Here is a 27,557-nt window from a genome sequence, read left to right on the forward strand (position 1 = left end):
TAAATGTGTTATATGCATGCTTAAAATGGTCTAAATACTCATAATGATACGCTTATGCAGTCGCTATACAGCGTCGCAGTCCCGCCCCCTCGAGAGACCCGGAAAATAATTCATTTTCCTCATAGACTTTTCAAAAAGTATTTATTTAAAGACATTTACGCCACGGACAAAGCCAACTCTTGTCGTGAAAAATCATGACAACAAACACAATGTTTTGGGCCGAACAAATAATTAGAAATTAGAAAGAAGAAAGAAAACACTTTTTTTGTTGTTTTTCTTTTGTTTCGTCCAAACTATTGTGGTTGTTGTCACGACTCGAGTTGGCTTCGTACGACGCTTAAAAGGTCTTTAAATAAATACTTTTTGAAATGCAAAAAGCAAAATGCATTGGGAATTATTTCCTGGGCCTGGCGTCGTCATGAAAGGGGGCCTGTTATGACATAACAGGCATTTACTGTACGCAGTATAGTAGAAGTGTGTTTGTACGTGTGTGTTACTATAGGCAAATAAAATGGCCAAAATTAAGTGATTGTTTGCGAGCATTATTGCAACTTTTGAGGAAGTGTGTGTTTGAGTAATAACATAACGGTGTGTTTAAATCACAGTTATAACATCTGTTTATTTATACCACGTGCGGTGGGGAATCAGTAGTTAAGCAAAGCTATGAAATGGTAAAAGTTTAATTATAACCGTACAATGTCTGTGTTAGGGCCGATTCATACTCCTATTTTAGAGCCGAATAAAAGTCGGTTCGGCTCTGTAGAGCCTACAATTTGACGTCATTTGAGGTTCGGGGGGGCGGGTACCGTCCTAAAGTCGGCTCTTCGGTGCTACTGAAAATTTCTGACGAGCCGAAATCATTTCGGCACTACAGCGCCGAAACAGCGGTAAAATAGGAGTATGAATCGGCCCTTAGCCGATACCGAATACCGATACCAGTGTTGTGATCTCGTCTTGTGTTTAAAGCTATCTAGCTATATATCTCGTGTTGCGTTTATAGCATGCCCCAACATTTTATTTACCCTAACTGAAAAAAAGTGCTCAGATGTGTTTAATATTACTGTTTAATTGCTTACGTGTGTTAATCTTCTGTAACGAGATGTGTTTTTCCAGCTGTCGTCGCAGTCGGACCTCAGCTCCGTATTTCCCGCAGGTCCCGTTGTCAATCAGGATGAAGTGGGAGTGGGAGGAGTTTAGGACCGCCAACTTAGACAGAGGGTTGGACATGGTCTGATACGACTTTGTCACCTGACACACACACACACACACACACACACACACACACACACACACACACACACACACACACACACACACACACACACACACACACACACACACACACACACACACACACACACACACACACACACACACACACACACACACACACACACCTAAATGATGAATCACACTGGCCCTAATGTATCAATGAAATGCAGAAACCATCTTAAATTTCAGCCCAGGAATCAGGTGCCTGTCAAACTGTTAAAACAATGCTGCTCCATGTGTCTACATGGAACAAACTGATGCTGCTCCATGTGTCTACATGGAACAAACTGATGCTCCATGTGTCTACATGGAACAAACTGATGCTCCATGTGTCTACATGGAACTAACTGATGCTCCATCTAATATAACAATGCTTAAGTTGATCACGTGCCAAAAGCGGTGGACACAAGGACGTCGACAGAAACTGGTGGACATGTGCTGTTGCCACAACACGCTCAGAAACAAGGACTTTAACCACGCTACTTACATACACTGCAACTCGCTTACAATTCGCAAACCTGGCAACTCTTACCAGGCCCGCCCCCACACTAGCTTGACAATGTCATCTCGCGCAGCACAGAATCTGATCTCGCGCAGGAGATTGATGAGAGAAACAAGGCAGAGAAGAAATTATACGATCGCTATTTCGCTTATTCCATCTAAATCTCTTTATTTACAAAATAAATGACTCGACGATTCCCTTAGTTACATCAACATTGTTCTTTGTCATTAATCGGATTGGGCCAAAATATCACCATTACACCGATCACTTGGCCTATTTTCGCCAGACAACCAACTGCCCAGTACACATGTCTACTATTTTCGCCAGACAGCCAACTGCCCAGTACACATGTATACATACGCCTGCACGCACACACACACACACACACACACACACACACACGCACATGCACGCCTGTAAGCCACCCCCCCCCCCCCCCCACACACACACACCAACATGCGATTCATTAAATCACTCTATTTCTCCGCACGCGCGCACACAACAACACACACACACACACACACACACACACACACTCCCGTCTCCCCAAGAAATACCACACACGATTAGAATTTATAGATGCGCGATTACATAACAGCTGTGCGTCATTAGAGCCACACACGTCTCTACCTTGCGCTCACAGTCGCGATACTTTTCAGTTGTGTTGTACTTTTATATTGATTTAACTGTAACAGAAAGTTCCCATCTCCCAGTCACGGAGCTGCAACAAAAAGCTACACTGGTCGTTTCTGGCCAGTGTTGCCAAATAAGCGATTAGTAAGTAATGTAATTTAATTTATCAGCGATTTTGCCATTATTTTTGTAGATTGAAAAAATATTGGGGGTCCTTTGCTCTTGCTTGAGAATGTTTGAGAACCACTGCTCTAAAACAATATTAGACAAAGTTTGAGCCACAAACACATTGCTCTCTCTCTCTCTCTCTCTTCTCCTTTTGTATAAATTAAATAGGCCTATTCATGATTCTGCTTATAGAGAAGTAGCCTATGTTAGTTTGTTTTATGGACTTGAGAGCTACTTTCAAAACGACCAGCTCAACATACCCACCAAATAAAACTATCATCCCATTGCTGAAAATAGTTACAAAATGTAATTGAGGGGCCTTTCATATAGGCTACATATAAGACAAACGCACATGGAATTGGAAATAGAGGGGGGAAAATGCAAATCGTAGGCTTTTATTTTTGTTGGTATTTGACTTTGCTACTGATGATTGTAAGCAACAACAAGTATTGCATTGTGTGTTTGAGCTGACAGGCCCTTTTTGATGTCAATCAATCAAGTCATCTCAGGTCATCTAAAGCGGCAGATGCAAAAATCGTTTTTTATATTAAAATTATATATATTTTTAGTGCCATGTCATGTGGTCTACCTGCAAAGCCTTTGTAGATCGTGATCTACCATTTGGCCACCACTTAACGTCAGATCAGGGGTTTTTCTCGGCCAGCGCCAAAAATGCTCCCCGAAAGCATAATCGCAGCAAATACCGGGCAGTGTGTACGAGCCTTAACATGTTGACTACACTACACTACACATAATAACTAATAACCCATCCGTTACTACATGTGGAGTCAACTCCCGCAATTTCCTTCTTCCCATAGTGCGTGGCGAAGTAACTCTGGGATTGAGTGGCCGCGAAGCGGCCACGAAATTCTAGTGTGTCTACATGGAACAAACTGATGCTCCATGTGTCTACATGGAACAAACTGATGCTCCATGTGTCTACATGGAACTAACTGATGCTCCATGTGTCTACATGGAACAAACTGATGCTCCATGTGTCTACATGGAACAAACTGATGCTGCTCCATGTGTCTACATGGAACAAACTGATGCTCCATGTGTCTACATGAAACAAACTGATGCTCCATGTGTCTACATGAAACAAACTGATGTTTCATGTGTTTACATGGAACAAACTGATGCTGCTCCATGTGTCTACATGAAACAAACTGATGCTCCATGTGTCTACATGAAACAAACTGATGTTTCATGTGTTTACATGGAACAAACTGATGCTCCATGTGTCTACATGAAACAAACTGATGCTCCATGTGTCTACTCTACATGGAACAAACTGATGCTGCTCCATGTGTCTACATGAAACAAACTGATGTTTCATGTGTTTACATGGAACAAACTGATGCTGCTCCATGTGTCTACATGAAACAAACTGATGTTCCATGTGTCTACATGAAACAAACTGATGTTCCATGTGTCTACATGAAACAAACTGATGCTCCATGTGTCTACATGGAACAAACTGATGTTCCATGTGTCTACATGAAACAAACTGATGTTCCATGTGTCTACATGAAACAAACTGATGCTCCATGTGTCTACATGAAACAAACTGATGTTCCATGTGTCTACATGAAACAAACTGATGCTCCATGTGTCTACATGGAACAAACTGATGCTCCATGTGTCTACATGGAACAAACTGATGCTCCATGTGTCTAAATGGAACAAACTGATGCTGCTCCATGTGTCTACATGGAACAAACTGATGCTCCATGTGTCTACATGGAACAAACTGATGCTCCATGTGTCTACATGAAACAAACTGATGCTGCTCCATGTGTCTACATGGAACAAACTGATGCTCCATGTGTCTACATGGAACAAACTGATGCTCCATGTGTCTACATGAAACAAACTGATGCTCCATGTGTCTACATGGAACAAACTGATGCTCCATGTGTCTACATGGAACAAACTGATGCTCCATGTGTCTAAATGGAACAAACTGATGCTGCTCCATGTGTCTACATGGAACAAACTGATGCTCCATGTGTCTACATGGAACAAACTGATGCTCCATGTGTCTACATGGAACAAACTGATGCTCCATGTGTCTACATGAAACAAACTGATGCTGCTCCATGTGTCTACATGGAACAAACTGATGCTCCATGTGTCTACATGGAACAAACTGATGCTCCATCTATTTTAACATTTGTCAAGTTGGTCACGTGGCCAAAAGCGGTGGACAGAAACTGGTCTACATGTTCTGTTGCCCCAACAGGGGCAGAAACAAGGCCACAACCACGCTATTTACACACACTACAACTCGCTTACAATTCGCAAACCTGGCAACACTGCTCTGTGTTCTCATAGGCCCACCAGGCCCGCCCCCACACTACTTCTTTCAGTCTCACAATCAGCCATCTTGCTTTTTAGGGCCCTCGCAGGATAACAGAAAGAAGGAAGGGGAGAAATTAGTGCTTATCCCTTCTAAATCCCTGTATTTACAAAATAAAACACTCAGCGAATCCCTTAGTTAAATCAACATTGTTCATTGTCACTACTTGGATTGTGCCGAAAGATTTACATTACACGTATAGCTTTTGCTATTTTCGCCTGCCAGCCCACCGCCGACTACACACGCCTGCACACACACACACACACACACACACACACACAGGAATGGCTATACGGCGGCGAGACAGCACTGCAGCACGTTATAATTTTCAGTTTCATTAAATAACTGTCTTTCTCAGCGTGCGCACGTGCGCACACAACATTATTCAAGTGAAATGCGTCACGCCAATATTGGGCTCAACTACGTTCACTTAATGGGGCCAGTCCTTCACAGTGACACACGCGTTAGATGAACCACGCGACCGGGATGGTTTCTACCCCTCAATGTCGTGCATTTGCTGCGCCCTTCTAATGCTGCGCCACGCCTACTCTATACTGCTCCATGCGACTCGAACAGCGTCAGCAGCAGCAGCTCCGAGCCTCCGTCAGAAAGGCTGCCCACACCACTGCACAGCCCCACACCCAAATGAATCGAATGAATGAATAAGGCGCTTATATCGCTTTTGCTCAGTGGATGGGACATTTACATTAAAAGCAATCGGATGGACGCGTGGATAACGGCATGGTTGGGTGCAATCGGAGGGAAAGCTTCCATAATCCATATAGCTTCCATGCTAGCTGCTTCAGACACAGGGGAGGGGAGGGAGAAATAGTGCGAAATAGCGCTTATGCAACAATTACCCTTAAAACAAACACCTCAACTCGATGTCATTGTGAATAAGAATTTCGAGCGAAAAAAAGTGTGCGTGTGTGTGTGTGTGTGTGGGGGGGGGGGGGGGTGTGTGTGTCGCGTCGCCCTCCAGCTGCAATTGCGAGTGTGCGCTGTGTGCAGGGCACACTACTGAGTTTAAAAACACAGCTGAAACATGAAGTGGAGTCTGTCCAACGACGTCGAGTCTGTGGGGCCTATATGAAGAATTAAATAGCCCCTTTTAGCCCCCATGAGGATTTTCGTGGACATTTTATATTAACATTACAGATTTTCTGGGAATTATTGACACTCTGTGACTCTGTCACAGACTGCATACTAGCGTATTTACACATGCTCTGGAATTCCGCCGGCTGTTCAGAGGTGTTAAAAGTACTCAAATGCTAATCGGGTTTCTTTTGTTTTCACCTAGCCAGGTATTATATGCCTACAGTACAGTGCCCATAGGCGGCGGGTGTGTAAGGCAGCAACACTGACACTTTCAGCGGAGTGACTCGAGAAAAGACCCATATCGTCCAAAATAGGCTAATCAGTCGTTGTCTGTGTATAGGCTAATTCATTGGTAAAAGTATGCTAAATAACTCAATTTTAGACCATTTGGGAAATAAATAAATCCGCGGCGGAAAGTACAATGTGCATGCACACAATATGTAAATAAATACATGTGTTACATTTTCTTGCATAAACACAAAGAGCTGTTTCCATAACTGCACAAATTATTGCACATAACATGAGTAGCTGTTATAATAACATAATAACATAACATGAGTAGCTCTTTGCCTGCCTGCCTGTCTGTCTGTCCATGAGTAGTTATTTGTCTGTCTGTCAATGAGTAGCTGTCTTACTGTCTGCCTGTCTATGAGTAGCTGTCTGCCTGCCTGTCTATGAGTAGCTGTCTGCCTGCCTGCCTGTCTGTCCAATTGTCCATGAGTAGCTGTCTGTCTGCCTGTCTGAGTAGCTGTCTGCCTGCCTGCCTAATTGTCCATGAGTAGCTGTCTGTCTGCCTGTCTATGAGTAGCTGTCTGCCTGCCTGCCTGCCTAATTGTCCATGAGTAGCTGTCTGTCTGCCTGTCTATGAGTAGCTGTCTGCCTTCCTGCCTGTCCAATTGTCCATGAGTAGCTGTCTGTCTGTCTATGAGTAGCTGTCTGCCTGCCTGCCTGTCCAATTGTCCATGAGTAGCTGTCTGTCTGTCTATGAGTAGCTGTCTGCCTTCCTGCCTGTCCAATTGTCCATGAGTAGCTGTCTGTCTGTCTATGAGTAGCTGTCTGCCTTCATGCCTGCCTGTCCAATTGTCCATGAGTAGCTGTCTGTCTGCCTGTCTATGAGTAGCTGTCTGCCTGCCTGCCTGTCCAATTCTCCATGAGTAGCTGTCTGTCTGCCTGTCTATGAGTAGCTGTCTGCCTGCCTGCCTGTCCAATTCTCCATGAGTAGCTGTCTGTCTGCCTGTCTATGAGTAGCTGTCTGCCTGCCTGTCCAATTCTCCATGAGTAGCTGTCTGTCTGCCTGTCTATGAGTAGCTGTCTGACTGCCTGCCTGTCCAATTATCCATGAGTAGCTGTCTGTCTGCCTGTCTATGAGTAGCTGTCTGCCTGCCTGCCAGCCAGCAAGTTGGTTAACAGAAAATAAATTGTTATGGCTGAGTAAAATAAAATACAATAAACACAATTTGCCTGAAAATAGATTACCCAGCTATGACCTTTTTCATGAAAAAAATGTAGTAGTGATATGGCTGACTGAGTAAAATAAAACAATCTACCTGAAAATAGATAGCTATAAGTGAAGAACTATTAATGGCAGCTGGGTTTCATCATTCAAATAAAATAGAATTCTGTCCGTTTAGCTATAAAATTATGTCAGGGAATAGGGATACACAGTATATGTCTTTCATTTGCATTGCATCTCCCCCCCCCCCCCCACCCAACTTTTATTTTCGTTCCAGTAATAGTACAACTCTAATAGTATTACTTATAATAATGTAATTAAAGATAACTTCATTCAGATTTATTTATTTTTATTTCATTTTCCAGATTTTTTTTTCTTTTTTTTAGATTTTCATTGGTGGGCCAGTCATAATGGTCCCGCGGGCCTGATGTGGCCCGCGGGCCTGAGGTTGAGTATCACTGCTGTAGCCTACCCAAAGTACCAGTGAAAACATCAACTTATTTTTTTCCACCGCTGTGGGGGGGGGGCCTGCGGGGAGGCGGGGCTGCGGGTAGCCCCCATGAGGATCATCAGAACTATTCGGTTCTGAGTCTGTCAACTCCCGCAATTTCCTTCTTCCCATATTGCGCTGCAACGACACTAGGATTGAGCCCCCCGAAGGGGGGCGAAATTCTAGTGTGTCTACATGAAACAAACTGATGCTGCTCCATGTGTCTACATGGAACAAACTGATGCTCCATGTGTCTACATGGAACAAACTGATGCTCCATGTGTCTACATGAAACAAACTGATGCTCCATGTGTCTACATGGAACAAACTGATGCTCCATGTGTCTACATGGAACAAACTGATGCTCCATGTGTCTAAATGGAACAAACTGATGCTGCTCCATGTGTCTACATGGAACAAACTGATGCTCCATGTGTCTACATGGAACAAACTGATGCTCCATGTGTCTACATGGAACAAACTGATGCTCCATGTGTCTACATGGAACAAACTGATGCTCCATGTGTCTACATGAAACAAACTGATGCTCCATGTGTCTACATGGAACAAACTGATGCTCCATGTGTCTACATGGAACAAACTGATGCTCCATGTGTCTACATGGAACAAACTGATGCTCCATGTGTCTACATGGAACAAACTGATGCTCCATGTGTCTACATGGAACAAACTGATGCTCCATGTGTCTACATGAAACAAACTGATGCTGCTCCATGTGTCTACATGGAACAAACTGATGCTGCTCCATGTGTCTACATGAAACAAACTGATGCTCCATGTGTCTACATGGAACAAACTGATGCTCCATGTGTCTACATGGAACAAACTGATGCTCCATGTGTCTACATGAAACAAACTGATGCTGCTCCATGTGTCTACATGGAACAAACTGATGCTCCATGTGTCTACATGGAACAAACTGATGCTCCATGTGTCTACATGAAACAAACTGATGCTGCTCCATGTGTCTACATGGAACAAACTGATGCCTGTCCATGTGTCTACATGAAACAAACTGATGCTCCATGTGTCTACATGAAACAAACTGATGTTTCATGTGTCTACATGGAACAAACTGATGTTTCATGTGTCTACATGGAACAAACTGATGCTGCTCCATGTGTCTACATGGAACAAACTGATGCTCCATGTGTCTACATGAAACAAACTGATGCTCCACATGTCTCTCTACAGGGAACAAACTGGTCTACACTTCCTCAGACCAGATGTGAGATCTGAGTGGGCAGCACGCTCAAGTCAAAGTCACGATTAGGGATATAAATTGTTATTTGTTAATCGATTAATCGATCATTAAGACATTATTCAATTAAACTTACTAGTTAACAAATAATCATAAATACTGAGGTTCTATAATTGGACAGTTTTCTGTGAATGAAATGCTGTCTGCGCACACGCGTGGCCGAGGAACGCACATGTGGGACGGTTAAAAAAAAGTCCCCCCACCTTGGTAGCCACAGAAACGTCTCTGCTTTTGCATGTGATGTGACAGCACATTTCATTACATTTTTATTCCTCATACAGAGATGCAATTGCCTGGCCCTGTATGTCAAATGGTCAAATATATATTTGATTATGGAATATAATACACCTTTTGTATTTTTTTAGCAAAATGTAGATTTGGAAAAAAACGCAGTTTATCAACTAACTCGATCAATAAGGTTATCATTTATCAATTAATGAATTAATTCACGTCCCTAGTCACGACACACGATACAATGATAAATGCAGACAATTGCGGTGATCTCGCTGTACTCCATGTTACTTGTACATCTATCTATAAATGCACCAAATCGCTGTGTTTACGCACGTGAGTACGTACATCTGAATCTCTGTAATCTGTAGGTTTAGGGCAAAACTAGCTAAAAAGAAGGGCTTTGTTTGTGCCAACTGCTGTGGACATTTTAAATAAGAAAATGTTTAAATAGTTCACCTAACACCTACTGTTCATGATCACTGTTGCTGTGTTTATGTGACTGCATTTTATATAGTATTTTAGGGATGCACCGAAAGGGAAATTCTTGGCCGAAACCGAATACCGAATATTGAAAACCGAATACCGAATAGCCGAATATGATTAATATTATATATATTTTCTTCCTACCATTGCTGTCATGGCCTTACCTTAAAGCTACCTGATTTATGGCAAAATAAATAGTTACTGTAACTTAAATAATAATCACTATTATGGGTCCATAAAACATTTATTCAGCTCTTTTGAATGCATTTGCATACGCTATTCTGTGATATATTTTCTGCCTATTCGGGCCGAAAACGAATAGGCTGAAAATGCTTTTTCATTTTCTGCGGCCGAATATTCGGAGCATCACTAATTTTAATGCATCTGTGCATTTTATGTAATGTTTTATTGTTGTAACTGACTGCCGGTGTGCCAAAGACAAATTTCCATTTTATGTACATTTAATGGACAATAAAGTTTTCCTTATCCTTATCCTTAATCCACGTAACTCGAGAACTGTTTGCCCCACCGACTTCAAATTCAACACACAGATTCCTCACCTTCACAGGGAGTGCAGTGTCCGGTGTCGGACAGTCGGTTGTCCAGAACCACCCCCAAAGTTCTCTAGTCTAAATAAATGTAGGAACTCCATGGTACGTGTACATCTAAATGTAGGAACTCCATGGTACGTGTACATCTAAATGTAGGAACTCCATGGTACGTGTACATCTAAATGTAGGAACTCCATGGTACGTGTACATCTAAATGTAGGAACTCCATGTTATGTGTACATCTAAATGTAGGAACTCCATGGTACTTACATCTCGACCAATGAGGTCTTCTTTGTTCTCGATGATGCCCCAGGGAGCCATGCCGATGGCCCACACCTTACCTCTGGACTTAGAGGAGTGGTCCTTCAACGCATCACCCACGTGACGAATCACTCCTAAGAGCCAATCAAAGAAAAGGGTTAGACAAATCACTCCTAACAATCAATGACAAAACAGGGTTAGACAAATAAATCCTACATGAACCAATGACAGAACAGGGTTACACAAATCACTCATATATGAGCCATGACAGAATAGAGTTAAGACGAATCACTCTTACAGGTATATGACGCAATGAAAGAACAGGGTCACATTAATCACTCCTATTTGAACCAGTAGGAGAACAGGGCCAATCACTCCTATTTGAGTTTGAACCAATAGAAGAACAGGGCCATAGATTAATCACTCCTATTTGAACCAATATAGAACAGGACTAGATAAATCACTCCTATATGAACTAATGAAAGAACAGAGTTAGATGAATCACTCATAGAATTGAAGATTTGAGCTTCTACAGTAGATCTTCTATTTTAAAATAGCATCAACTGCACATTGTGGGAGTATTTTTGGGGGGCGATAGCCCCTCCTATATTCATCTATACTTTCTATAGTGTAGATTTTTGTCATAACACAAACATTAAATTCCCATTGACAATGAATAAAGAATGTATGTCATATGTAGAAAATCAGCTATTTTTGTTATAGGGTGTAAAAACGTGTGCGTCATCAAGCGGCGCCATTCTTGTTGGCTTTAAACTCTAGCCCACATCACTCAGAATAGAGTGACGGTGGTATGTTTTTGTAAATATTGATCTCGTTCTTGGCGACAACATAGTTGTTTTGATGTACAATCCAACACTTGCACATGTTTGGATATGTACTAGCCTATGTTCATGCCTATGTATGTATTATATCGGTTCAGATCGTGTAGATTGTGTATATGGTGTATTTTGCCCTGCTAATAAAAATAAATAAAAGTAGGACAGGTGACTTGTTGTATTTATGCATAGGTACTTTAAGGTGTATTATGGATGTTGTATTTGCTGGTTCAAAATGTAACATTGACGATGTGGTATTGAAGTGTAATTTTTATTTCTGCCTCTTCGCCAGTTCCCACTTGTAAAAGAGATGCAGTCTCAATGTGATTTTACTGGCTAAATAAAGGTTAAAAAAAATAAAGAACGTCAGGCCCAAATACCTTACAAGGACAAGAAAAATGAACAAACACGGCTGTGCTTAGATACTTTGTTGAACGTTATGTCTCTGCGCCCGTGCGCCGTACAGCCGAGATCCAAGCCATTCTACGTCTTTTTGTAAACTCGTCAATCTGGCTTCATTGATGCTGTCTCCTAGCCTGACACTATTTTCATTTCGTTTCACTCCATTATTCAGTCTGAACGCCCTCCCTACTACAACCGTTTCTGGGATGGGTGTTGCCAAAGAGGCAGTCTTCGGTGATTGGTTCATACCAACCAATCAGAATAGTAGGAAAGCAGATGGCATTGTGTCAATCATGTGGCTATGGCTAACCTGTTTGCTAACCAAACAAACACAGCCAACGAGCGCTACTAGTATGTAAACAAAAGCGGTAAAATATGTCGGATGATGATGTTTATAAAACCGCTCGTGTCTGTAAAGAAATTATTTATCATACGTCGATTTAATAGCCAGATTGATACGGCCGTGAGTTACCGCAGTGGGGGCAGCCATGTTTGTTTGTGTCTGGACGGCACTGTTGTTTGACGTCATCGAGTTGAAACGACGCCGATTCGTCAGTTGGATTTCCAACCGAGTCTGAGACCTCCTTCGGGAGCGTCACCAGACCCTAAATCGCCTGAACATAATTTTTTTATGTGGCTAGCGATTCAGGGGCTGGAGCCAGGCTAGCTGTCTCCATGCTGGAAAGCTGAAAATCTAATTCCGTTTTCTGGCTCATTCCCTCGAGGTCACAAAGTCATGCTATAGGGTATTATAAAATGATACAACTGCTAATAACCATTAAGGAATGTGGTCAATTTACTTAAAGGTCTCAAAGTCCTGCTATAGCTATAGCATATTATTGATGCTTATACATAATTCCATTTAATACACATTGGTTATAATGCATTATGACACAGACATTACAGCACTTCTCTATGTGCCTTTATAACCACCTAAGTTATAATAGTTATAATGTGCTGTTCCACTGAGAATAATAATGCATTATGACCAGCACTTATAATATGTTATAAACGTGGTTACAAGTTGTTATACATGATTACAAACATTTACAACTAGTGTTATAATGCCATATAAGCCCATTATAATGCATTATAAATGTGCTATAATGCATTATAAAGACGACCTTAATATAAAGTGTTGCCCTAATGGCAAAACCTACCAGTACTACTAATACATTAGACCTACAGTACCAGTACTGACTCCTCCAGTGAAGAGCCAAGCTCCCGTGCAGCAGTTTTAATCAGTCCTCTCCCAAACACCTGCTGCATTAATGTACTAATGCATGAATGTACTAATACATTCATAATGTGTAAACCTACCAGTACTGACTCCTCCAGTGAAGATCCATGCTCCCGTGGTAACAGCAGCTTTAATCAGCCCCCTGCCAAACACCTGCTTGATCTTGGGCTGCAGCTCAAAGTTCTGCAGGCCTCCGTGGACGCTGATGAGCAAGGTTGGTAGTTCCAGTCCCCACTCCTTCACCATAAGGTTCAGCAGGTTGTCTGGCTTGGAGTCGTACGCTAAGCGGATGTACTGAAGGACAAAAGGAGAGAAAAGTAGGTGCCGGTGGGGCTAGGAACCTGTTTTAACCCATTCTGGGCGGCCGGGAAGCGGGAACCCCTTTTGGTGTTTAAGCATTATGTTATGCTTTAGCTATTGAAAAAAAGCAGATCTACAAGCTCATTATTCTTTTTAAATGTAGCACAAATTTTTGAATATATTCTTTCAGAGCGAACGTTTTTAACTCAAATCTTTGCTTCTGAGAGGTTCCTGGAATAACATATTTTCAGATGGGGGTCGGTGGCCAATTACATATCATTTTTGGGGGTCCTTGACATGAAATATTGAGCACCACTGATACAGAAACATAGGTATTTCAGAAAGCTCTCAGGATTTAGAAGTCAGGCCTAAATGGGTTAAAAAAAGAAGCACTGACTTGACTGAGTCACGTTATTTTCCCCCATTCAGAATAATCAAAATAAAAACACAGCAGTGTGACACCTCCTTTTTATGGGACATTACATCTATCTTTGTGGTCTCCTGGGTCCTGATCAGTGTTAATTCTCACAGCAATTATTTTCATGTAGTTTTAGTCATAGTCGTTTGAATAATATTCTAAATTCTAAATGTAGAGTTGATTTTGTCAAAACATAAATGTATTTTGGTGGGCTTTGATGGTGTCGTAATGGCTCATTTTACACTTGGTTGCATGCTGAAAATATCCGAAAGACAAGCTCGCAGCGAAACGCGCTGTGAGCTTGTCAAAGTCAAAGTCATACGATTTGTCACACATGTTACCGCAGTGAAATTTGTTCTCCGCATTTGACCCATCTCTTGGAGCAGTGAGCTCGGGAATCATTTGAATCGTAGATTTAACCCCCCAATCCAACCCTTTGATGACGCATTGGGTCCCATTTTTACAGTCTTTGTAAAATCGAACCCCAACCTCCCAGTTTCAGGGCAGACACTCTAACCACAAGGCACTGAGCTGGTCCTTGTAGATCTGCTATTTTCTGAGCGCAACACCCGAGCGCAACCAAACATAAAATTCTCCACTAGTCCCTCCCTAACAGTCATTTTGTTGACAAAATTGACAAAATAAAATATATTGAGTTATAGTTTAGTCAGCTTAGTTTAAATGTATTTTTCGTCAGTGTAAAAGGTAGTCTACCAACATTTTTACAGTGGACTAAATAAGTACCATAGTAAATTAACCCTGTCAGTACCATAGCCTTGTTGACGTGCCCTCCTCCCTGGAACTCCACGGTGCCGTAGGTGTCAGTGGGCGTGGCCTGTGTGTGTTTGGCAACCGACCAGCGCTCAGGGGGGGCGGGGTCGACCACAAGCCCCTCCTCCTTGGAGTCGGGAGGTGGGGCCGCATGCTGCGACACCAGCTGACCACAGCCGCACCTGAAAGAGCACATGATCAAAGTTACCACATTACACCACATTGCACCAATGATGTCCCATCCCCCACTAATGACGTCTCATTCCCCGCCAATGACATCCCTGGATGTCATCTCAAACATCCCCACCGTATGAATAGCTCTCGGTTGCGATCAACCAGAAACTTTATACAACCTTACATTTCAAGTCATATCATGGTATGTAAATATGTTAATCTCTCCCCCCTAAAGATACAGCATGTCGATAACAAAATGTTAAGAAAATATCAGTTTCCATTAGGACAGATTGAACCCCAGCATTGTGAGCTTTTAGATCTGCTATTTTTTGAACAAGAAGAAACGCACCGAGTACAGTGAAACTGGCATCTGAGTAGTGATATTGATTAATTCCAAATATTCTCAAAGGATTCTGTGGCACCCCGAGACTTGAACCACGGCACCCAGTGTGAGAAACCCTGGTATAATATACAGTAGGTCTAAGGTGGGATGGACAGAGGTATGATGTACAGTAGGTCAAAGGGTGGGATGGACAGAGTACAGCAACTTAGTTGCAATGGGCCTGGTTTTCAAGATATCTAAGGGTGGAAGTGGCTCAGGGGTAGAGTGGCCGATAGAGCGGCCCGATCGTGGGCTAGTGTCGAAGTGTCCTTGAGCAAGACTCTGAACCCCTAGTTGCTCCCAATGTGCAGGTTGGTGCCTTGCATAGTTTCCTCCGCCATCGGTGTGTGAATGTGTGTGTGAATGCAATGCACAATCTATGAAAAGCACTTTGGATTAAAGCACTATATGTGTGTGTGTGTGTGTGTGTGTGTGTGTGTGTGCACTTGTCGCACGTGCGCGCTTGTGCATGTGTACCTGCTGGTATCTTTGCCGGGAATAATGTGGACACATTCTCTCTTCTGGAAATTTCTCTCGATCCAGACTCTCTGAATCTGAGGGAGAAAATCATTCAAAAAAACATTAACATCATATTAAACATGAATAACACAATGAATGAACATAACGTTGCATTAATTAACATCATATTAAAGCTGTTTTAATATATGAGATGTAATTAATTACACACAACAAAATGTATTGTTATGCAACAATCCTCAAAAAGCAACATTATCCTAATCCCCTGCTTGTGCGTGTGTGTGTATGTGTGTGTGCGCGCACGTGTGTGTGTGTGTGTGTGCGCGCACTTAGTGATTAACCTTTCACTGTGGAGCTCTTTACAACATACATTCACTCTGGATAATAAGGATTAAAATAACACTATCAGATAATGTATAATTTACTGGATATTAAATATGAAATACTGAGAGAGAGAGAGAGAGAGAGAGAGAGAGAGAGAGAGAGAGAGAGATGGACCCAGTGACCCACAGTGGTCAGTATGGGAAAGGGATGGAGTCTACAAAGCCTAAATACAAACTAGAACATAAGCTACTATGATGACTAAAACTAATACTAAATATATCGACAATTTTGTAAACAAAAAAAAATTATAGACTGAAATACTATATGATTCAACTTTTTTATCGGTTAATATCGTATCAATATTTTGAAATGTATAACAAAAAGTAATTGGTGGGGGGGGGGATCAATATAATTAAGAATCACAATATAAATGGAAGCGGCACCCATTGAGATCGTATCGGTGTCCCACCCCTAATAATATTTGGGGGTGAGTAGCTTGCTTCTAGGCTTCTAGGCAAAATAAAGGGATTAAGATCATTAAAGCTGGGCAGTTGCCTGAGTCCAGTGCATTCTGCCAACTTCCGGTTCAGGACTTTGTCACACTTCACCAATGCAAGTCTGTACCAGAGCGGCCATTGGACTGGCTCCATGAAGTGAACGGAGTTGTCACAAGTCTCTCATCTATATGGTGTTGAGCTCCTCAGGCTTTGCGTACAGGATGTCCTGTACAGGATGTGAAAGAAGCCTTGAACTGTTAGGCGTGCAGGTCCATGATGATGATGTGGTCGGACCTGGCACCTGGATACATATTTGCATCCAGGCGGTGATGGGCGTGCACCGCTGCGGTCCTCGAGGTCCTGCCGGACATGCGGGAAGCAGGGCAGGACAGCCACGACCCGCGAGGCAGAAGCAATCTTTCTGCTGCGCCAAGGCTGAGGCAATCTTCCAGGTGTACGGGAAGCAGGGCACGACTAGGACTGTCACATTGTCACACAAATAACTGTGAATAACGATGTAATTGTGTTCTTTGCATTGAACATTCTCAACTGCCGCGTCAACTGCTGTGACGCAGGCATGGATCATGATGAGCAGGCTTCACGAAGTTCACGTTGATCTGACATTTTCAGGAAAAATATTGAATGTAGAGCCAAAAGATCACACCCGTGTGAAGTGAGGGGCACTCTTATGGCACTCCATTCTTTGTCAATGGCATTTAATAATCAGTGCCAGGATTTCTTTCAAAATAGCAGCTTGGGGTGCCGTGCAGATATGACAGTTTTTACTCTGAAAGCCCCCCCTTCCGTTCCGTACAAAAACCGGGAAGAATAATTTAGCTTGCTTACCTCGCTATGATTACGATAAAGTCGCTGAATAATCCCTCGTGTTCATATTTTGAACGAGAGGCATGTTGAAGTCCCACTCCCTAGATTAGGAGATACAAGGCATTCTTTCTGAGCCGTAGACCGGGAAGTGAACGGCAACGCACATGTGCGAACAGCAAGGAGTATGGTGCAGGAGAGGCCAACACCCAAAATAACGTGTGTACACGTCCTCACAATCCATCGGTTGGATTAGCTAGCACCGAAGTCTGACGTCAATATCCGTGCAGACCCACGGGTTCATGTACGTTTTATTTGCATTGTAATCCCCATAGGGGGATTTTAGATCACCTCATATAAAAAAATAAAAAAATCATCCAGGCTGCTTCACTCATATGGATAAGAATCAACTGACTGAGAGAAAACGCTATTGTTACTGCTACTTAATTAGTTACATTTTCGCTAGAAACAGACTGTATTATATGAGTGACTGACTGTCGTAAACGATACAGAGAGTCAGAGACACCTCCCTGACAATAACATTAAATAACAATAACACATTAAATGTCCCATCGACTTCTTTGGCTGCCACATGAAGTCACGTTTAGAGCACTAAAAAAGGATTAACAGTCCATAGACTTGGCTGCCACATGACGTCATGTCTGAAAGACAGATGTTGGAGGGACTAGCCTCAAAAAAACATAAAAGGTACTAGTATAGAGAGCCCTGAGTCACTCCACTCAGGGTGAGATCTTACCCTCTGAGATGCAGTGGACGTGGTCCGCTTGATGGACGAACGCTTCACTGAGCCACTACTGACCCTCTTCATGTCTGCCAGTCAGTCAGTCAGTCAGTCAGTCAGTCAGTCAGTCAGTCAGTCAGTCAGCCAGCCAGCCAGCCAGTCAATCAGTCAGTCAGTCAGTCAGCCAGCCAGCCAGCCAGCCAGCCAGCAAACCAGCCATGCGTGGGATTGTCCGTCCTCAAGTCTCGGCTCTTCAATAACGAGCAGATTGGTGATGAATCCCTCAGTAATTCCAGAACTCGAGTCTGTAGATAGAAAACGAACACTGTGTGTTCTGACGTACAGTAAAAGTAAACTCTAACATGTGGATGTGGAGAAGAAACCTGTCTACCTATAGATATATCTGTCCGTCTATAGATGTCGATCTGTCTATCTGTCTGACTACCTATATTCTGTCTGTCCAGTTTAACATCCAAACAGCCTCCATTCCTGAACTTCTACTGTTCTCTTCATCACAGTATGTGATGTCAATGAGCAACAGCTTTGACATATACTCTCTCTCGCTCATCAGGATTAGTGGACATGCGGGTTGTGGTGGTGGTGGTGTGGGGGGGGGGGGGGGGGCATATCACATGCATATTTGCTTTTTTAAATGATTAGTACATTTTCAATTTGGCAGATGTACAACGCACGTGTGCATGCACACACACACACACACACACACACACACACACACAATAGAACAATAGATAAACTACAAAAAGTGCACAGGTCTCGACCAGGTCAGGTAGGTAATTGTGGCCCGACAATGTTTAGAATTAGCCAATCAGGATGGATTCCATGCTGTATTGATGTGGTACCATTAGGAGAGATAACAGGCAAACGTTGATCAAAATAACAATAATTTTTGTGTAGACTTCTGGTAAATTAATTAAGTAAAGCCCAACACACACCGTCTGTGAAGCGGTGCGGCCGGTGTGGGATAGGTTCATTGAAAATAACGGAGGCGGCTGTTTTGACACGCAGAATTCACAGACGGTGTGTGTTGGGTTTAATGCAGATGTTTAACAAAAATGTAATTCTAAAATGAAGCCAAATGTAAGGGCCCATTTGTTTCTTTTCTTTTTAAGAGCTCTCAAGAGGCCGGTTTTCAGCTAACCTTAACCTGGAATGAAATCAAATAGCATTCAATAGAATGAATATAAAAAGCTGGATATGGGTTGGGTTATCCATCCTTCCATCCAGCTGAGCCCATTCATCTACAATATATTAAAATGCTTTATGTACAACCTGCGTGTGCATGCGCGCACACACACACTTTCACCACTTGTGAAATACAGATGAGATAATATAATACATGGTGAGCTTGTAGATCGGCTATTTTCACTATAGCTGTGTGGAAAAGTGGGACGGAAGTTATAGGCCACGCATTTAAGTATGACATCCACAACACGTGTTTCTATTTTGGCAGTAAGCTCGTATATCCATATCTCATTATAATAATAAATTATTGTTAAATTTAGAACGGTTTTGGGACATACAGTAGCATATATGTACCGGTATGTTACGTTATGGGCAGCCCAACCTACCCTAAACAGTAACTGCACTAATGTATGGATTATAATTATAATCCAGCATAAAGGCTTATCCTTCAACTGGACAACTGCATGTGGATTTCTACAGGTTAACAGATTATATATGCACTATGCAGGACAGGGCGGTTTGCTCCATTCAATATCACAATGAAATGCATTTCATTCTGCACTAAATGGAATACAGGTCAAACAGATTAACCTCGGTTACTATTGTACGGACAAGACCAGTGGTGGAAAAAGTACTCACATGCTTTACTTAAGTAAAAGTATCAATACGGCAATGTAGAAATTGTCAAATATACGTAAAGTACTCATTGTGCAGAATGTCCCTTCTCAAGTTTTCAAATCTACAAGCTCACACAAAGTGTTGCATCACCTGCCATCTCAGCACCGTCCGAGTTATGTTCCGATAGGGACATAATCGTAACCCCCCCCCCGTAGTTTCTGTACCTCTGCCATGATTACACCGCCTTGCTTGCAGTCAAAGTCAACAGCGGAGCTCCACAGTCCACACCACAAGCTTGCAGATCTGCTATTTTCAGAGAAGAGAATGTGTAGCAGCGATACATTCACAAAAATAACGATTTTAACCCTGGGAACACACCCAGGGTGCCGGACCGATTCTGGCGAGCCGCCCGGCGTCTGAAACAGTTGAGAAATGACAGAGTTACCGCGTGCAGGGGGTCCCTCTACTGTACTGTCACTGTACTATACTGGCACACCAAAAATCACCATATATAAAGTTAATATGTGCGTTAGGTTGCGCACAGGTGGTGAAAAACAACCATGCTGTTTTCGTGCTCAGACGCACCAAGCCAGCCACCCACACACATAAGGAAGTGGTTGCACCACTTAACAATGAAAGAAATTCCATACATAAATTCCATAAATGTAACGTTTAAGTGGAAGTCAAAACAGCCATTCTACAAGCTGAAGATGCAGCTTGTACTAGATTACATATTTGAGGGGCTTTGGTTTAATGTTTGGGTTTAGTTCAATGTTTGTTTTAAAAACGCCATTGACAATGAAGGGAAAATTTACGTCAACACAAACATTAAATGCCATTAACAATAAAGAGAATTTGATGTTTGATTTGACACCGTTTGTTTTACATCACCATTACATCACCTGTTTTACATCACCATTACATCACCTAATCAACATGAGTTAGACTTTAATATATTAGCACCCCTCACTTCACACGGGTGTGATTTCTTTAATCAAATTTTGCTAAAAGGTTTGGGAACCACTGACAGTGCAACATCAACAACTGAAGCTTTAATAAAAAGCACACCCGTGTAAACTGAGTGGTGCAATTCCCCCCCCCCCCCCCCCCCTCTCTCTCATTAGCAGGCACAGCAATACCCCTCTCTCCGTTTCAGGTGCCCCCTACTGGTATAAATAAGTCACATACTCGTGCTCACTTATACAGGTACACAGGTACACAAACAGGTACACATTGCTGGTTGTAGGAGTGGTTGCACCACTCAAAAATACAAATTTGTTTACAGTAAATGAAACATCATCACGTGCATATACAGGCTGTTAAGCTCACCCACTCCGATGCTAGGATCCTGGAGAACAACCAAATCCATCCAACATTGAGGAACCAGGAATGGGTTCCATCACATTTCAAAACCGTTTTAATCACACTGTCACTGTCAGAGCTAATTATGTGGACTTCACGTCTGATATACAATTACAATACCAGTGGTTCTAAAACCTTTACATTTCGAAGGCCACCATAAGTCTGTAAGGGTCCATTTGGTTCCATGTGTACACTCTCGAGTTACAGACCCTGTAAAGGTGCATTTGTACACGCATAGAGTTACATACCTGTAGGGTCCATTTGTACACTCAGGGACCTGTAAGGGTCCATTTGGTTTGTACTCTCTCAGAGTTACAGACCTGTATGGGTCCATTTGGTTTGTACACTGTCAGAGTTACAGACCTGTAGGGGTCCATGTGGAACCCCCTCAAGTAGCCCAGAGGGTTCCTGGCCCTTACTTTAATAACCAGTGAGGTATATAAAAGGAATATACAGGAACCATTAAGGATTTAAAATCATAAACATCCGGACCCTTAACGATACCAGAAGAAAAAAAACCATTACGAGCTGTTGTGCATTTTTACCATTTTATTTAAAAAAAAGAAAAACTTGTGACTAAACTCAAAACTTCATCCTATGAAATGACTTTGATATGTGCTATATGAAAAAAGAAGTCATGTAATTCCAAGGCCTTGATTGGTGGATTCCATCTGCAGAACGTCTGTTGACATCATATTTACACACAGCTAGATTCAGCGAAATGACTGCAATAAATTATAGATTATAAACAGTCCTGTACGAAACAAATGATAGACCATAATGATACAGTCTTGTACGAAATAAATGATGGATATTAATAATTATACAGTCCTGTACAAAACAAATGATAGATCATAATAATAGGGAATATGCACAGCAGCCTTTTTGGAAATAACTCTTCCTACCTCCGGGCTGCGAGCATGGAATTCTCTTCTGGTTCAAGTAAATGGTCACGTCCCACTCTACTAGTAGCAGGGGATAAAGTACAGTTTCAGACAGCGACAGAGCTGCCCGTCTCAAGCCAACTTGAGCCATGAGACACCACAGAGCGCGAGTTGCCGTGTCGAATGTTGCAAAGTTTGTTTATTGCGACCCGATAAGGAAAGAATAGTAAATTATGTTCTGGTGAGGGCAAGAGCATTTTCCCCGACTGCCACTCAAAGTCGCTACTGGCTAATCACAGCGTGTCCTTGCACACGTAAACTGGCCAATCACAGAGTGTCCTTACTCAAACCCGAAGAAGATTCCATGATCGCTTCCGGACCCCTTCCCTACTTCCGATGATCATGATACCAATTAAGGCTCTGTTCTATTTAGTGTACAGCGTTTCCCAAACTTTTTCATTTCAAGAACTTCAATAACTCGAGAGTGTACACTCTCAGAGTTACACACCTGTGATGGAAGTCGGAAGAGCCCCGGAAGTAGGAAGAGTTATTTCCAAAATGGAAACATCCATGCATAGAGCCTACAGTCCAGTACAGCAGTGTCTTCATCAGTAGAATCCGCTTCATTCTGCTGCGTTGGAACCCGTGTCTAAAAACATGCAAAAAAACCAAAACAGAACAAAATACGGTTATTTAACTCTTATGCTGTTCTATGACGATATAAAGACCACATTTCTCAAAATAAATAAGAGTAGTAGTGGTGCACGGGCCTGCCTGGGTTGACCCGCAGCTAAACGCAGCTCTCTCCCTCTCTCTGTATATGAAATGTAGCCTAAATATATTTACTTATTTTATTGTTTTGCGGTCTCCTCCATCTGCTGCCGCCGACTGTTCGGCTGTTGGAGAAGCCATATATACTGTTGACTGTAGCCTACTACAATATGACCTGGAAACAGATGGCATGGCATGGAACAGAACATGAACTTGGATTTTAGACGTGCAATGCTTCCATAAGGGCCCCTAGCGTGAGTAGGCCTAACAACTCTCTCTCGAAAGCAATTGAATGGACTGGACTAGCTGGGTGTTGAAAAGCGGGTTATGAATAAAACCAGACTTGCGCATCACTAGAGTAGGGTAGAGTACTCAATTCGTTTTTTTAACGGTACCGATCCAATCACGTAGCCATCGAACGCAAAGTCAGCAGATGAGCCCTTCATTGATTAAAAAGGGAACATTCCCTGCCTTGACGTTAGCACACCCCCGATGGCTGCAGTGGAGCCCCGGTGTGAGCTGTAGCTGATCTGGGAACCCATCAGCAAAAAAAGAAAAAACAGCGCCCTCTGCTGTTTGTTTCCTTGAATTTACCTCATTCCCACTATCAACAATGTATCCACCACCTATACACCTTCAAATTGCGGCGCAGAGTCCGACCGAAATCCGAATATTTCCGAGAGACCCGACCCAGCTGAGCCAGGCAGACATAAATGTGGACTATATAGAAATAATATAACGTATTGACCAATTACCATTTTATGATTAAAGCGCGAGAGAGAGAGAGAGACACAGACAGAGAGCTGCACTAGAGGGTGGGAGAGAGGAAAAAAAAGAGTCTCGTCTCTTCTCGTCTCCTCAGCGTGCGTGCACCACAAGTTGGTGGTGGCTGCCACACTGATTCCTTATATCTACTAAAAGCTGCCGACTATATCTAAACTTGGCATGTTTATAAACTTTGTATGTCAAGCTGTCTGATACCCTATTTTGCACTGTCTGTCAACAACAACAAAAAAGCACAGACAGTTCACACACACACAGTAGCCTACGGGTCTTCTCGGATCCACTCGGACATTACAAATAATGATTGACAGACCCAAGATCCGAGGGAGATACGTCTGATTCCGACCCGGTCCGAGTGATTACGTTAAAACACGACTCCGGTCAACTTGGGCATTTTCGGGGGACCCGGGGAAGAGCTCTAGCTTGATTCTAAAGTGTACAGTAGTTGCTTAGTTGGGCTTGCTTCCTATTGTTGTTTACACCATTGGTTTACACATTTCATCACGTCAAGGAAACCCAGAATATCTAATTGTCCACAGACATCCATCTAAAAATATTGTGTGCCTTTTTTATTAAAATGTTTTAAAAATATTCTTAATATTTCTATTTATGTGTTTTTCAATAACAGATGTACAACCTCACATTGTGTCACTGTAAGCTTGTAGATCAGCTATTTTCATGTGTGCTTGTTTTCATAGACCTGGTCACTTGTTTCTCTTGCAAAACTGGCAATACAGCAAGAGAAAGAGTAAATGATGCACACACAAACGCAAAGACTTATGGGCTATATGAAAAAGGTGGATACACATTCTGAATGGCCCTGCTGACAGATTCAGTAGTATAGCTAGAAATTATCTGTAGCTAAAGTTAACAGCCTTACTTTTACTCCAACTTACATGTGCTACATTTAGGGTAAGGGAAAATGAGCCCTGTGGGAACAGATGTGTGTCCCTGTGTCCAGCTGATGCTCGTTAATGATGTATACATCAAAGCAATTATGTTTCTGCACAAAATTTGTCTCGGACAAAACTTTTCCTTGTGGTCCTAAAGAATGCCACTTAGAAATTAATTGATTAATCGATCGATAAGGTAAGCAACTAATTAGCCCTTCACTAAGTCCCTCCACAACCCATCCTTGTCCAATAGGCACGTTAGCAGCGAAGAAAGCTTGACCTGCATAGCAACCATTGCTAAACTATTTGGATTGGCATTGGACAATCACTTTTTGGGGTGGGATTTAGTGAAGGGCTAATTGAATTAAGTTGCATCTCTACTCTATTCCAAACATTTAAATACTTTCCATACTTGTGCAGCAACCCAGACAGACAGACAGGTCTTACTTTTTCCATCACAGGCTACGATCTTGACCTTGTCGACCTTGACGAGGTCAGTGACCTCTCTGAACTCCACATCATTGAGCACAAACGTCCAGACATTGTCACAGAATCTGTAGGTGTTGAGAGAACCCTGGAGGACACAATGAGAACTACATGTTATTATATAGAGACCCCTAGAGAACACAATGAGAACTACATGTAATGATCTGTACATTGAAACTAGTAACTACTAGACCTGTGCCCGTTGTCATAGCACTGGTTTTAAGTTTTAACCATCTGTCTGTGTCAGTGTTGTGCCCATATGTGTGACTCACTCTCTGAGAATAGAATTTCCCAGTCGGATAAGAAAGGTATATACACTAAATAGTCTCTGGAAAGCACACTCACATTTAAATTTAGTATTTTAGAAATCAGCGAGACCAATGCATCAAGGCTTTTATTGCGTAGATAAATTATGATCGCTGGCTGTGGAGAACGTATTTTTTTTCCCGGTTTGATGACTGCAAAACCAGTGACTACAACATAACATAAGATATCATCCGCTCCCGACCGGATCACACTGCAATAGTAACACAATAGTAGTAACACAGCCAGGCATTCCTCCGAGGTGTAAAGGATGGTGACACGAGGTTAGGTCAAGCCAGTGAGGAGCGGAAGGGGGGGGGAGGAGGACTATGACAGACAGACAGACGTCTAATATTATAGTAGGATATTAAACAGTAGAATAGAACGTCTACTCACCCTGAAGTTAAGTTATGTTACATTTAATATAAAGTTATAGACCATAGTAGGACACTACAGTACTTGTACTCACCCTGAAGTTGACTCGGTTTCGAACCCGGTTGGCCAGAGCTGTGTTGATGGCTTTATCAAACTGTAACAACACCTGTAGAGCTAGTTGAGGTGTGATCTGTTGAGTCTGAAACATAATAATAATAACAATTATAAGAATACTGTAATAATAATTATACTTTAGAAACAAGCCCAAATAATAAACTACACTCTTTAGCAACAATCTATGGACTGGGGTGCCATATGTGCGAAAATACACAGGCAAGATTACTAGATTACTAGATTAAGATTGCTACAATACAACTGTTTGATGCGCACGTATATAACACCAGCTATTATAAAATTAGTTCAGTTTAAAGAAAATATCCCAGATACTTGTGTTACATGTGAGCAGTCAAAGGGCACACTTTTTCACTGTATGTGGGAATGCAGAGAGATTGGGCATTTTGGAGTGAGATCTTAGAAATCATTTATAGAATGCTAGATGTAAGGATACCATTGGATCCAAAACTCTGCATATTGGGGTTGTACCCTGGCCTGCAACCCTGGTTATACCAAGGAATAAACAAACTAATATTTTGAAGAAAAAAAGTGAATGTATGACTGAGGTCTGGGGACCTTTCACGAGTCTCACCCAACTCAATGAATGTTGTTGTGTTGAATGTTAATGAATATGCTCCGCAATGATGGAACAACAATGGAAATGCCTCATAAACTGTAGTGATCTTATTCTTATGCACTCTCTGGGATACTGATACATCTTACCTGGATTTACTCTCATTTATCTGCTTATGGTCTATGGATTGACTTCTGCTAAATGTTAGTTTTTTGTTGTTGATTGTTGTGTTTTGTTTTATTTGTTGTTTTATTATTCCTTTTCGCTCCTGTGAAAAGTGTCAGCAGTGTCTGATTTGTCACGTCATATTTGTGATATTTGTGACAATAGATAAATAAAATAAAAAAATATGTTTATAATCATAAATACATGATTATTTACAATAATGCATTCATTGATTTTTGGGTATTTAAGTGATACATTAATGAAGAAAATTAGTAGTTCATAAGATAAAAGTAAGCAGCAGTCTGTACACTGTACAGGCTAGCAGTGTTAGCTTAGTAGCTAAACAACCTGCACTAGTATTATAAATAGACCTACAACTATAAACTTATTTACATAAGTTATTCATATAAATGAAGGTAGAATAATTGTACAGTCGCCATAAGACGCAGCTAACAGTAACTATAGCTAACCAGCCAACACTGCGTTACGCTTTAATCAGTGAGCCGTCGAACTGGGTGAAGTTTGTCGTCGTTTCACGGCGGGAAGTGCGGGATTCTACGGGTCACCAGTTTTGGTGTAACAAGATCAATGCTAAATGCTAATACGTTGTTTTACCTGGATGAGTTCGTCTAGACTCTCCTGCAGACTGTTTCCTAGGGTGGTGTTTCTGTATAGCTGATAGGCCATCCTCCTGGCGAAGAGTAGTATCAATATAAAAAAATACCCTTACCGTTAAATTATTATTTAGTAATAAACTGTTTTAAAGGGTTTATGTCTGTGTAAAAGCGATGACATGAAGCAACAATACAGTTAATACACTGTTTGTTGTTCTTCCCGTTCAAAGAGCGCGCA

The 27,557-nt window shown here is 42.0% G+C and overlaps 2 protein-coding genes across 2 annotated transcripts in view; both read right to left on the reverse strand.

Annotated features, from left to right (window-relative positions):
- Nucleotides 1-18,261, reverse strand: part of LOC308320072 (transient receptor potential cation channel subfamily M member 1-like) — a gene marked incomplete at both ends in the record, with an annotated part of 54,202 nt that extends 35,941 nt beyond the window's left edge. The window contains 6 exons of the mRNA XM_080770384.1: nt 1,077-1,248; nt 10,799-10,923; nt 13,348-13,561; nt 14,755-14,938; nt 15,790-15,866; nt 18,190-18,261. Of these exons, the coding sequence (XP_080626510.1) occupies nt 1,077-1,248; nt 10,799-10,923; nt 13,348-13,561; nt 14,755-14,938; nt 15,790-15,866; nt 18,190-18,261 (844 nt within the window). The remainder of the gene's footprint in view (nt 1-1,076; nt 1,249-10,798; nt 10,924-13,347; nt 13,562-14,754; nt 14,939-15,789; nt 15,867-18,189) is intronic.
- A 3,608-nt stretch (nt 18,262-21,869) lies between these two features.
- gtf2a2 (general transcription factor IIA, 2) lies at nt 21,870-27,550 on the reverse strand. The gene is made up of 4 exons (XM_080765621.1): nt 27,321-27,550; nt 25,947-26,051; nt 25,136-25,262; nt 21,870-22,890 (listed from the first exon to the last, which is right to left on the reverse strand). Exons 1-4 carry the CDS (start codon nt 27,390-27,392, stop codon nt 22,865-22,867), a joined length of 330 nt encoding a protein of 109 aa, XP_080621747.1. The 5' UTR covers nt 27,393-27,550; the 3' UTR covers nt 21,870-22,864.
- Between the last annotated feature and the right edge of the window lie 7 nt (nt 27,551-27,557).

Source organism: Protomyctophum bolini (assembly GCF_963924005.1).
Source record: "Protomyctophum bolini genome assembly, chromosome: 1".
Lineage (NCBI taxonomy): Eukaryota > Metazoa > Chordata > Actinopteri > Myctophiformes > Myctophidae > Protomyctophum > Protomyctophum bolini.

Excerpts from the sequence above, each read along its gene's own strand:
- gtf2a2 (XM_080765621.1), bottom strand. The coding sequence starts at position 27,392 with ATGGCCTATCAGCTATACAGAAACACCACCCTAGGAAACAGTCTGCAG. Across the intron at positions 25,263-25,946 it reads GAAACCGAGTCAACTTCAGG|GGTTCTCTCAACACCTACAG; the intron begins GTGAGTACAAGT and ends TGTGTCCTCCAG. Across the intron at positions 22,891-25,135 it reads CGTAGCCTGTGATGGAAAAA|ACACGGGTTCCAACGCAGCA; the intron begins GTAAGACCTGTC and ends GCATGTTTTTAG.